General features: G+C 38.5%; 1 protein-coding gene across 1 annotated transcript in view; it reads left to right on the plus strand.

Annotated features, from left to right (window-relative positions):
- LOC150087650 (uncharacterized) overlaps positions 1 to 13,022 on the plus strand; it is a 75,719-nt gene that overhangs the window by 36,997 nt on the left and 25,700 nt on the right. The window contains exons 3-5 of the mRNA XM_090369900.1: positions 6,930 to 7,199; positions 10,876 to 11,142; positions 12,546 to 12,658. Of these exons, the coding sequence (XP_090226026.1) occupies positions 6,930 to 7,199; positions 10,876 to 11,142; positions 12,546 to 12,658 (650 nt within the window). The remainder of the gene's footprint in view (positions 1 to 6,929; positions 7,200 to 10,875; positions 11,143 to 12,545; positions 12,659 to 13,022) is intronic.

Consider the following 13,022-nt stretch of genomic DNA (forward strand, 5'->3'; position numbering starts at 1 on the left):
TTTCGAACACGGAATAGATTCCAATCTATATTAATAAATATCAATAATTATTAATACTCAATCAATTACATTGAACAAATTTTCTCCTTCAAATGAAAATATGTTATTTTAATAACTTGATTGCACTGAATGCAAACGAGAGCTAAAAAAGATAGGTGGAACAGGACCAGGGTATGTCTGCCAGGGGCAAAGGTTGATGACGTTGTAGAGCGAATATCATCTTTTAAGGGCACAAAAGGTGATATAGTTGTACACGTTGGCACTAATGATATTAAGAGTAGGAGACCGGCAGAATTACTTAACAAGTACAGGTCACTGTTGAACAAAAGCCGAGAAGGGTTGAATTTGAAAGTGTCTGCAATTCTGCCCAGACACGATAGGAGGGAGTATATGATGAGAGCCTTGTCGATCAATTCGGCCCTGGAAAGATTGTGCAAGGCTCAAGGGGTAGAATTTTTTTCAGCCTGGACTGTACTTGTTAACAGGAGAGATTGCTTCTACAGGGATGGGATACACTTAAATAGAAAGGGTGCAAGAATATTTGCTGATGCTATCGAGGCAGTGTTAGGTGGGTCGGAAAACTGCTAGCTTGGGGGGAGACAAAGACCAATAGATTGACAGTAGCCACTGGCAGAGGTGAAAGAGATTCTTGCACTGCTTCTATTAGAATGAGCAGAAGCCTGAAAAACAAGATGCATGGTATTTCAGAGACTGCTGGGAGCCATTGTGGTACAAGTAAACACATGGGTTGTGTTAGGGTAGCTAAGAATAGAAACAGGTGCAGGTATACTTGCGTGTACACCAATGCTAGGAGTTTAGTAAATAAATTTGATGAATTTGAGGTATTGCTCAAAACATCGAAGGCAGATATTGTTGGGATATCAGAGACGTGGTGTCACACAGATATAAGGGATGCGGAACTGCAATTTGGGGAGTATAACGTCTACAGAAAGGATAGACAGGATAGGAAGGGGGGAGGTGTTATGCTATTAGTTAAGAAACACATAAAAACCAAGGAAGTGAAGCCAGTCGACATCGCTGGACAGTGCAGTGTGGAGTCAGTTTGGTGTGACATAAACATTGGGAGATCAAAATTGAGAGTAGGAGTGTGCTATAGGCCTAATGACTCTGATGAGTATAATAAGGAACTGTACAGGGAAATAGAATGGGCCAGTAAATCAGAGAGTCTTATAATGGGGGATTTTAATTTCCCAGATATTGACTGGAATTTGGGGGCTGGATACTCCCACACTAGCAGGGCTTTTGTGGATTTATTGGATGATTGTTTTCTACATCAGCATGTTCGGGAGGCAACTAGAGGGAGCAATACTCTTGATTTGATTATCAGCAGTGATTCTTCATGCATTAAGAATCTGCAGATAAATGAACCACTAGGTGGCAGTGATCACAGTGTGCTGAAGTGGGATTTACTCAAAGAGGTAACTACCATTAGGGGTAAAGGGAAGGGTTATTGCTTCCGTAAAGGCGACTACGATGGACTGAGACAGTATTTAAATTCTATACAGTGGGACCAACTGATGATGTTACCAACAGCAAATTCAAAATGGGAAGCATTCAAAGAACTTATCTTGGAAGCTACTAGGCTTTACATACCAACTAAGAAATATTGTTCAAGGTTTAGGCCAAAATGGATGTCAGATGAACTAATGAGGCATATGGCAGAGAAGAAAAATGCATGGGATACTTACAAATTAACACATGACACAGATGCCTATGATAGATACAAGTTGATATGCAACCAAGTTACAAAGGAGGTTAGGCAGGCGAAGGCAGATTACGAGAAATCCTTGGCAAGGGATGCAAAGAAAAACAGCAAAGAGTTCTTTACTTATGTAAACTCTAGAAGGAGAGGGATGAATCAGATTGGTCCACTTGATATTGATGGGTCAAGTGTTGATGATCCTGCTCAGGTAGCTAACAAACTAAATGAATATTTTGCATCGACATTCACACACGAGGAGTTATTCAGCGAGGGGAATGCCAGAGGTGTATTCAACTCTAGCAGTAAGTTACAGAATCTTGAAATAACTGGGAGTAAAGTGGAGGAGAAACTGTTGAAGATAAACACAAGAAAGGCACCCGGGGTGGATTGGATCTATCCAGTTATATTAAAGGAGGCAGCAAAGGAAGTAAGCAAACCCTTAGCCATAATTATGAGAGCTTCCTTGGACTCAGGGGAGGTACCCATAGACTGGAAATGTGCAAATGTGACCCCAATTCACAAAGGAGGATCAAAGGCTGACACAAGTAATTATAGACCTGTGAGCTTAACTTCTGTTCCAGGAAAATTAATGGAGGCACTGGTTAAAGAAGCACTGCAGGATCATTTAGACAAGACTTCAGTTATAGCTCAGACACAGCATGGTTTTGTTAAGGGGAGGTCTTGCCTGACCAACTTGATTGGATACTATGATGCAGTCACAAAAGAACTGGATGCAGGGAATAACTTTGATATTATATACTTGGATCTTAGAAAGGCTTTTGATACTGTTGCACATGGAAGACTGCTACACAAATTGGAGCAGTGTGACATTGGAGGCAAATTACTGCTATGGATAAAGGGGTGGTTGAGGGGGAGAAGACAGAGAGTGGTAATCAATGGACACTGCTCATCGTGGACTGATGTTATTAGTGGAGTCCCTCAGGGCTCAGTGTTGGGTCCATTATTGTTTTCTGTATTTATAAATGATATTGATGATGGTATATCGGGATTAATGTCCAAGTTTGCAGACGATACAAAGGTTGGCAGGGTTGTCAAGGACACTACTGACACTATGCTGCTGCAACAGGATCTGGAAAGGTTGAGCAGATGGGCTGAGAGGTGGCAAATGAAGTTTAACATTGACAAATGTAAAGTACTACACATGGGAAACAGCAACCCCAGAGCAACGTATCAACTCTGTGGTACAACACTGACAGTGGTAGAGAATGAAAGGGACTTGGGGGTGGTTGTGCAGGCAGATATGAAGTTCTCTGAGCAGTGCAGACGGGCTGCAAGAGTAGCTCATGGAGTATTGTCAATGATATACAGGAATTTTTCCAGCAGGGATAAGGAGGTGATTATTCCATTGTATAAGGCGATGGTCAGGCCACACCTAGAGTACTGTATACAGGTCTGGAGGCCTCATTTCAAGAAGGATGTAGAGCTGCTGGAACGAGTACAGAGAAGGGCAACAAGATTAGTGAATGGAACAAAGGGGTGCTCTTACGAAGAACGGCTTAAGTTTTGCAAATTACAGTGTCTGGAGACTAGGCACCAGCGAGGTGATCTGATAGAGGTGTATAAAGCCTTGAATGGTTTAAGCATGCTCAATGCTGATGGGATTCTTCCTCTAGCTCAGAATAATCACCTGAGAGGGCATAAATTCAAATTGAGGAAAGACAGATGTAGGATAGACGTGCGGAAATTTGCCTTTAGCCAGCGGGTGGTTGGTTGGTGGAACAGACTTCCATCCCTTGTGGTGGAGGTTGATAGCCTAAATAAGTTTAAGGCTCAGCTGGACAGGTATTTTGAACGAACGGAGGGGTGAAGTGGAAGTGGTTTTTTTTTTTTTTTTTTTGGCTGATGCTGCATAAGCTTGCTTTCTTGCATCAAATGCCTCTACTAATGCTAATGCTAAAAAAATTCCATCCTCATCCATCACTTTTGTGGAAAATGTGAACAAAAATTATTGGTACTGAAAAAAGTTATCAGCCTCGCTAATAAAGAAATAACATGGCTTCTTTTCCTTCAATATACCCGTATATCATATCGATTTCAATATATAGACCATATTGAGTGCAAAAAGGAGAAATACCTAAAAAAAATACCAGAAAAGTAAGGATTTTTTTCTTTTAATGACTAGTGACTTCTTTTGAAGCCATTATTCTGGCCTCTAAAAAATCCATTTTAAGCTTCCCTGAGATCATCATCGCATGAAAATCGATGCCCACGTAGGTTTCTTCAGATTTCTGAAGAGGAAATAACCGGTAGAGGCCACTCCTGGGCTCTAGTGCGAATAGTTTAGAATATAGAATCCTCGGTCTCTTAGCTGTTTTATGGGACTTCAGTAGAGGATATTGTCACGAAGAAGCAGGACACCTCGGGTCGATTTCCCTTTTCTTTGTTCCTTTATGGCTCCATTTAAATTTTTGAAAACAGCAGCATAGGAATCTCTAGCGATTGGTTCTTTGTGTCGCACAGTCTATCAAAAGAATTCCTTCCATATCGTAAAAATGGCGGCCTTGATCTTCTGAGTGTAGGACTGAGTCTTGAATTTTTTTGGACGCCTGGAAATCCATGGATTTCCTGATCCCAGAGATGAATCCATGTTTCATCTCCTGTTACAATTCTTTAAAGAAAACGTTGTGTATCTGTGCCATGCATGTGTAAATTTTCCTCACAGATTTGAGCCCTGCGCTGTTTCTGAAGAGGTGGGAGCATTATTGGCACTCAGCGAAAGCTGACGTTTTACATGGCCAAGTGTTCATGGAGGATGGTCAATAGCTACCCACCCCTCTTAGAAATATTACATTTTTTCATAGACACCTTAATACGCCTATCTTGTATAACCAGGTCTTCACTTTTTTGTCACATTTGTGGAGTTGTCGCTTTCTCCCGAGCAGGTACCATCTTATGTTGTATTTTCGATCCCATTTAAGCTGCTTAGACCAAATTTTATCTAATATTCCGAAGAGTTAGCATCACCATATGCAAATGTCATACATTCGTGAATAACGTTTTGGTCCATTCCCTTCTTTCGTCAAAAATTTAATAGTGACCTGATGCATGCTCCAATTTCGTGTTTGCCATTGGGTTTGCTACTTTAAACCTCTTCCGTTCTTCAATGGATTAAGTTACGCTTCTTCAAGATCAAGACCTTCAAAAAGTTTCATCAAAATCTCTGCCTTCCACGACTTTTCCGATTTTGTTTTTCCATTAAAAATTCCAACTGTGATCTTCACTAGTTTCAAAATTTCTTAAAAGTGGGACAGGTGTTACCATTACATCAGATATGAAATTTTCCTCCCAGTTTAAATCATTCGCCACAGTTCTTAATATTGCCAACAGTTATTAATAATAAAAATATATTGTTAATTACTGGTGGTATTAATAACGATATTTTCTATATTAATTACTGATAATATTAATAACGATATTTTCTATATTAATTACTGATAATATTAATATTATTAAGTGCTGTGATTAGATAATTTACTGTTAAAATGATTCTGTGGAGGACACCCGCGTTTTTTGTACTAAATTAGTTGAATCTAATGCAAATCCTGGAGGTGTTTACCATCTCAGGCTTATCGACCTGAATGAAGTACAACTTTTTGTGGGGCGCATCTCATTTCACCAGTCCCCCGCTTTGCAGAGCAAACGCACATTCGAACAGACAGGAACAACCAGTTAAGAGCACGTTGGAGACAGAAAACGAACTTGAGACTATTGAAATGTCGCTCTTAAAATAAGAAAGGCTAATAAACATGTCCTTTGTTTCACACCTGGATAGGTAGGTCTTGCCACAGCAGGAAGCTATTACTTAAGGCAAAACACGGAAGAATAGCGAAGATAACTATCTTGACACTGATGGAGTAAATTTTAAAGAAAGTTTGTTTCAAAGAGAGATTATACTCGCAAAGCGATTGTTGTCTTTTTGTACGTTCGCTATCAGGACTTGAAAGTTCAGGCCCGTTAGATGATTGCCCGCAAGTTCACAGATAAATGCCTCGATGAAGAGCATTATGGGTGTTTAAAGTTCGATAAGTCATGTCACCTTTGTTGCAGTAGTTGGGCATAAAAGGACATTACTAGGGTAAAACAACATACAGTACCGTATAACCTTGACCTTCCCAAAGTATGCGGATATAATATCAAGCGGCATTGTCCATTACTCAAGGAGTAGTTATTCCATGCTGTTAATTCTAATAACTGGTATGACTTCAGCTACGTTCCTCGGTATTTTATTCCAAATTTTCGCACTGGTAAAGTTGGTACATTGACTCCCTAAATACTCATACGATTTTGGCTAATTTATTGATATTGCTAGTTCATGTCTTCATAGAATATTGACGTGGTGTGATCAAAAAGATCAGGGACTGAAATATTTGGGAAATGATGAAGTTTACAGGCTGTTCTGATGGATCTCCTTTGAAGTAGTTTCTTTCATACTGTATGTGCCGATTCCACTTTTCAATTTCTTTACGTAATAGGCTTTTCAAATTCTGATAGGCTTCTTGGGAATTGTCAATAGTTCCTTCGTCGCTTTCCGAATAATTTCCCCATTCGTTGCAAATCGTTGGCCTTTCAAGCGGGTCTTAATCTTGAGAAACGAAAAAACAGACGTGGAGATAAATCCGATGAGTACGGTAAATGATGGACCACTATGCCTCTCAAGGAACTCTTGAATGTGCAGCGCAACTCTTGTTTTGTTAATGTCCTACTCCATCAAGCCTCATGATACAAGCGCAAATTCCCGGAAGACCACTTTCCAGTTCTTTACTCCGAATAGCATTGCGCAATCGCTGTAGAACTGTTTTGTTGTATTCCTGGTTCACTGTTTGATCATGCGGGACCGATTCATTATGAACAATGCCCTGTGAGCCATTATGATAAATTTGATCTTCACATTCGATTGAGATTGTCTTTCTTTTTTAGGGGTCTCTTCTCTGAGATTCCCTTTTCCAAAAAAAAGTCTTCTAGTTCTCACTGGGTGAAATGAGGAATTGCATAGATTGTTGCGTATAGCCCAAATCTTCACCATTCTATTAAAGTGTCCAGACAACGTATATTTGTATTTATTTTTATGCTTGAACCAAGCTGCGTAAGAAGATTAGAAAAGCAAAACGTATTTGGGAAATGACTGTCGCCATAAACATTGATTACAATCTTTATTATTATTTATTTTTTTTTTTTCTAATTGCAGGAAGAATAACTTTTGTGAAGACCACAGACCTCAGCTATTCTGGAACAACCTACTACACAATCCGGAACGTATCACTACACGAATGTCACCGGTGGTGCAGAGAAGAAGTGAACTGTGTTGCTGCCTCCTTCACCTACTCCATCAAGCCTCAAGGATCCGTGCCAGAGACCACCTGCCTCTTACAGAACGAAACTCAGTCTGTGAGGCCTAATGCTAAGCCAAAACAAGGAGTCGACACCTACTATTTCACCAAGGTTCACATCCGCTCCGGTAAGTTGAAGATGACCGAAATTCCATCAAAATAAAAAAAAGTGGAAGGTTTTTTGCAATTGTTTTATTAACTAACTGTTTCAAGGGTGCATTTTAATTCCTATTATGAGGCACGCAATTATACACATTGCGTGCCTTTCACGTTACTTTTGACCTTTTGTTATCTTCGGATGGCTCCTCGAGACGCGCTGCAATATTTCATTGCTGTGAGGGGACGTAGAAAGATCGTTATCAACACCAGTAGTGAGTCAAAATGATTAGAATACTCCAACGTTTCTACAGGATTTGTAGCGGCGTCTGTTACGTTACGTGTTCGTTCTAATTAGTGAAAACTGGTTTCAGAGACATCACCTGTAGTTTGAAGCCCTGAAAATAAGTCTTCTGAGAAGAAAATTGACCTGGCGACAGATACCAACTTCCCTCGACCTTTGTGTTCGTGTTGAAGTCACCTACGCAGTAGAGTCATCCTTTTAGTATTGAAATTAAATGGCACACCGATGCAAGAGATGCAAAGTTTATGTACTATTCGCCTCGCAGGAAGAAGTCTCAAGTTAATGATCTCCCAACTGGACTAAGAGAACATTAGCAAAACTTGTTTATATCACTGACAGAACCCACGAAATTGTCCTTATAGTCTTATTGCACTGCTAAGAAAATTTCATGTTTGACAGTGTTATTATCCTTTTCATGAAAATGAAGAGGCCGAAGTAGTAATAAGGGATAATAACAGACTCAACACGGTTGATTATTTAATCTGGAATTACTATGGTCCAGACTATTTACTAGCTTCAAACTAGCATCAACTACCATTCTTTAGAATGGTAATTCTGTGTTATGATTTACATGCTCCAGTTACTGCTATTAGCAACCTGTCGTCTTAATATCATCTCCAAGTTTATCAACAAAAACATCTACTGCCATAATCGGTACCGTTAATGAAAATTAGAAACAAAAATGGTATTAGCACAAAACCTAGCAGAACCTCACCCGTGATTCTGGTACACTGGAAGCACTGCCTATTTAAACCTACCCTTTGAACTTCCCTTTTATCTACTATAATGACTTCTTCCCCAACATATCAGTTCTCTAACTTTATGTACAAGACATTCATTTAGAACTATGTTGTTGAAACCACGAATGTAAGGAACACTTGCTATATGATGACATCAACAAAATGTCCTCCAATTCTTCACTGTAATCATGCCTTGGCTTGACGATAGATTGAACCATGAATGGAGAAATTTTCAAATGAGGGAAATATCTTGACTATTTTTATATCATAAGGTTTACTCCAAAAGGCAGTTGGAGCTCAATTTATGGCCAAGGCGGTTTACTGCCCTCATGGAATAAAAATAAGCAAGACATTTCCATCATTTGAAAATTTCTCCATTCACGGCTCAGTCTATCGTCAAATTCAGTCTAGAGCTATACTGCAGCATACACTGAATGTACACTTTATTAGGTGAAACTTCGGGAAAGGTTATCCACAGCAGAATTGCCTTTGCTGAACTGTAATGTCACATGCTATTCTCTGACCTGCTCGGGGCATCTGAAATAACTTCAAAGACAGGAAAGCACCCGTAGACTTATTTTGAACTTCGTTTCGTTCTATTCATGATGCACATTAGCAACATGGATGGCTAAAACAGGATTAAGCATCTTAAAATCATACTATTTTCGTATTTTTCAACTATGTCTTTCTTATTTTCTTTTCAAGACAGCGTTTATCAGACCTTCCAGGCTCATCCCTGCCTTATACACTCAAACCAGCCAATCAAAATTTTCTCCTACCATGTATTCCGTTTCCATTTGTAAAAACCTTTGTGAATATTCAAATTCCCTTATCCTCGGTCGCCAATACTCGCTGACTTCTCTGCATCAGCCCTTGCCGTCGGCGGCTATTTCAATTCACTGAACTAGAACCTCAAATGCTGCACCTGTCCTAAAACAATCATCAAGAACCCTTCATCTAAGATACAAGGCCACGCCTAAAAGCTTCCAAAGTGGTTCCAGAAGTTTCTGTTTTTTTCTGGTCTTAATTCTAAGTGTCCCACTTTGGAACCACAGCTGCGCCTTTTCGCCCTTGTTTTATTCCACAGAAAATTTAATCATACCTATTAACTTTAAAACCTTGTAAGACTAGATGTATTACAAGATACAGTAAGTTTTTTTTTTATTTACATACCTGCTATTCCAGTTTGTGGGATATAAAAGTATCCCAGATTCTGTTCGATATCTAATTTTGTCAAAAATGCACTGGACATGGGAACATGCAATAAACGATTTGATTTAATTACACTCTTAACATTAATAACAACATATTTTACGAAAGCTTCATTAAAGTAGAAAAAAATTCTTTGTTAGAGTCTCGCACAAGCTGTTGTCCTAGGTTTCTGACCTTCTTGGGTAGAGCAGTTTGTATAATCACCGTTCACCCCACACCGCGTAGAAAAGACCCGAGTTCGAATCCCCCCAATAACACGAGAAAGTTTTGAGTATTTTTTTCCTGAGAACAACTAACTCAACGTGTCCGAGTTAGTCGATGTCAGACGTTGGTAAGTTTTTCTCTCAGAAACTCTAGTTTTTTGTCCAGCACACAGAAAGTCGATCACAGAATGCACTATATTTAGAGACACAATATATATACGGACTCGGGTGTAGATATTCTCAAAACATATAGATGTCACCATAAAGAATTAAAGGTCAATGGGCCCAACGCTGCTTAAATTTTAAATGAAATTAGATGTTTTAGACATCTTTTTCAGTTTTAGATCAACCAGTCGAGATGGAGTGAGAAGCAAGAAATCTTATCTTGTGGAGACAGGAGAGCGCTGTGATTTTCATTTAAAAACAATAAATGAAATTTCGTTGGAGAAGAGTTCTTCAAATTGACAATCAACGAAGATTGATGAATCCATTTTTCATGTTAAGCTGTGATATGTATATAAATATGCATAAAAATATCTAATAATATTTTTATTTTCAAGAATACCAAAATTACAACCATCTATTTCTCGATAAATAATCTTAGCAGATCCATCGAGAGATGGACCTGCTTGGGTGATGAAGCGAATTTTATACCTTATGACTAGGTACAACATTTTAAAAATAACACGAGAAAGTTTTGAGTATTTTTTTCCTGAGAACAACTAACTCAACGTGTCCGAGTTAGTCGATGTCAGACGTTGGTAAGTTTTTCTCTCAGAAACTCTAGTTTTTTGTCCAGCACACAGAAAGTCGATCACAGAATGCACTATATTTAGAGACACAATATATATACGGACTCGGGTGTAGATATTCTCAAAACATATAGATGTCACCATAAAGAATTAAAGGTCAATGGGCCCAACGCTGCTTAAATTTTAAATGAAATTAGATGTTTTAGACATCTTTTTCAGTTTTAGATCAACCAGTCGAGATGGAGTGAGAAGCAAGAAATCTTATCTTGTGAGAAGCAAGAAATCTTATCAAGCACAAATTTAAACAATCAGATTTATCGCACGAACTTCAGAAGTTTAGCAATTAGAACTTCTACTGCCATCATCAGTTTTATAATTCTGCAATTAATTTTATTATAGAATTACAAAAATAATTTTAATTTTTTATCTATTACTGTAAGTAAAATACAGTCCCACTCCCAGAAATATTTGAGATTCCAATAAATTTGCTTTTCCAGATAACGTCTGTGACCGCTATTTCTCCTTCGAGAGGGTGCCTAACAAGTTACTTCGTGGTCTGGACAATGCCATCATCTTTACCTCCAATAGGGAGGCCTGTCTAGCATCGTGTCTCAACGAAATTCGTTTCGTCTGTCGCTCCTCCGAGTTTAACTACCTCACGCTCGAGTGCCATCTTAGCGAATTTGATCGCCGATCTCCAGGTGCTAGCATTCATCTGGTGGACTCCCAAGGAGTTGATTACTTTGAAAATTCTTGTGTGCGGCGTAAGTTTCGTTTCCTTGTTATACAAGAATTCCCTGAATCAGTAACAATTTAAGGCCTGTGTTTTCTTTTTGTTTACTCCATTTTCGAATTAAAAAAGTCATAAATCATAACTGACACCTTGAAATATAAAATTCTTACAACACCTATAAAGTTCAAAAGCAAAATTTTAAAAACTTTCTTTTGGTTTCCAGTCACAATTAGGGATTGAATAAAACAATTTTTACACGCTTTCTCAAGCAACGTTGCATTAGTTGTACCTATTCTTTTCAAACAGCCAATTCAGATAAGAACTGAAATCGTGTATGTATACGAATAAGATCAGAACTGAACCGGAAAAAAACCTGTCACAACGCCTACAGGTTGCGGGTCTTTGCTGACTCCCATCGTCTCGTGCAACTTTAGTGCACAGCCACTCGGCTCAAAACTCCTTTAATTTGATCCCTTTTAACTATATCTTTTCATTGTTCTAAATGTCAACTTAAGACGTCAAAATTTGAAATATTCTAATATAAAATCATAGTTTCGCGTGTATTTCAAAATTTTGTATTCAATCTTTCAGGGTGAACGTCCAGGGGACGTTCACCCTGAAAGGTTGAATACAAAATTTCAACTCAAGCAGACCCATGAGCAAGAGGCAAGTGAACGTCCCCTGGACATTCTCTTGCCTCTTGCTCATGGGTCAGCTTCACACCTTAGAATGTAACTCACACCCTTCTAGCCAATGGCTATCCAGGAGTGTCTCCTCAAGAGAGAAATAAATTGATAATAATAATAAGCTGTGTGTGTGTGTGTGTGTGTGTGTGTGTGTGTGTGTGTGTGTTTATCAGCCCACCTTAAGTCTACATACGTTATCAAAACCCCAATTGGGATTGAATCTTCAGAAAGATTACGTAACCTTTGAAATTATTTTCAATATTAAAGAAACTTTAGTTAATAGTTTTAAAAAGAAGCAAATATTAATAAAAGATGTTAAAAATATTTAAAACAAAAGCTAATGTTTAATATCTGCACCTTTTCATCTGTTAGAGATTTTACATTGTGGTATCATGTTAAAAAATATAAAATTGAACTTTCCAGGCACTCATAATTTAAATAATTAACACAGTTAATTATATAATTTTATTCATGAATATATATATATATTTTAAATATTTGTTAAAGTACATTTTTTACCACTTGGAGTTCTGCCAACTAGCTGGTGACCACGACAACAGTGAAATTCAATTTCATCTGTTGTCTCATTTCATTTTCTGTGAGTCCCATTTCAACTCAAACCACAATTCAGCTTGTTTCCAGGCAATGGTATCGTTAAATTTCCCGATAAAATTGCTCTTGGAAAAGACAGACACCCTGATATTTCTGAAAATTGGAGTTTTAATACCAAAAATTGTTTTTATTTCAGCCGACCAAGTGTGTCCGGGACCTAAACATTACAGTTACGTATCTACGGGCGTTCCACAGGCTGCCGTCACGCACTTCGTACAGGCCAATTACTATCCGGACAAGCAGATTGCGGTAAGTGAGTCTCTTATCACTGTACAGACAGATGGAAATTGAGAGTTGGGGTGGGGGATGGATTTACACTGCTTCTGGCTATGAAGTTCCGTTTTCTGCAAAATAAACGTCATAATCGTCGGTATATATGAGTAGTAGTAGAGGCATATGATGCAAGAAAGCAAGCTTATGTAGCATCAGTCAAAAAAAAAAAACATTTCACCCACCCGTTCCCTCTAAAAGTTTGTCCAATTCCTCCTTGAATTTATTTAAGCTATCAACTTCCACAACGACAGAACGAAGTTTGTTCCAGCAATCAACAACCTGCTGGCTAAAGGCAAATTTCCGCACTTCTATTCTATAATTGCCTTTCCTCAATTTGAAT

This window comes from Mastigoproctus giganteus, chromosome 3 (assembly GCF_048544385.1).
Source record: "Mastigoproctus giganteus isolate SK-2022 chromosome 3, ASM4854438v1, whole genome shotgun sequence".
Classification (NCBI taxonomy): Eukaryota; Metazoa; Arthropoda; class Arachnida; order Uropygi; family Thelyphonidae; genus Mastigoproctus; species Mastigoproctus giganteus.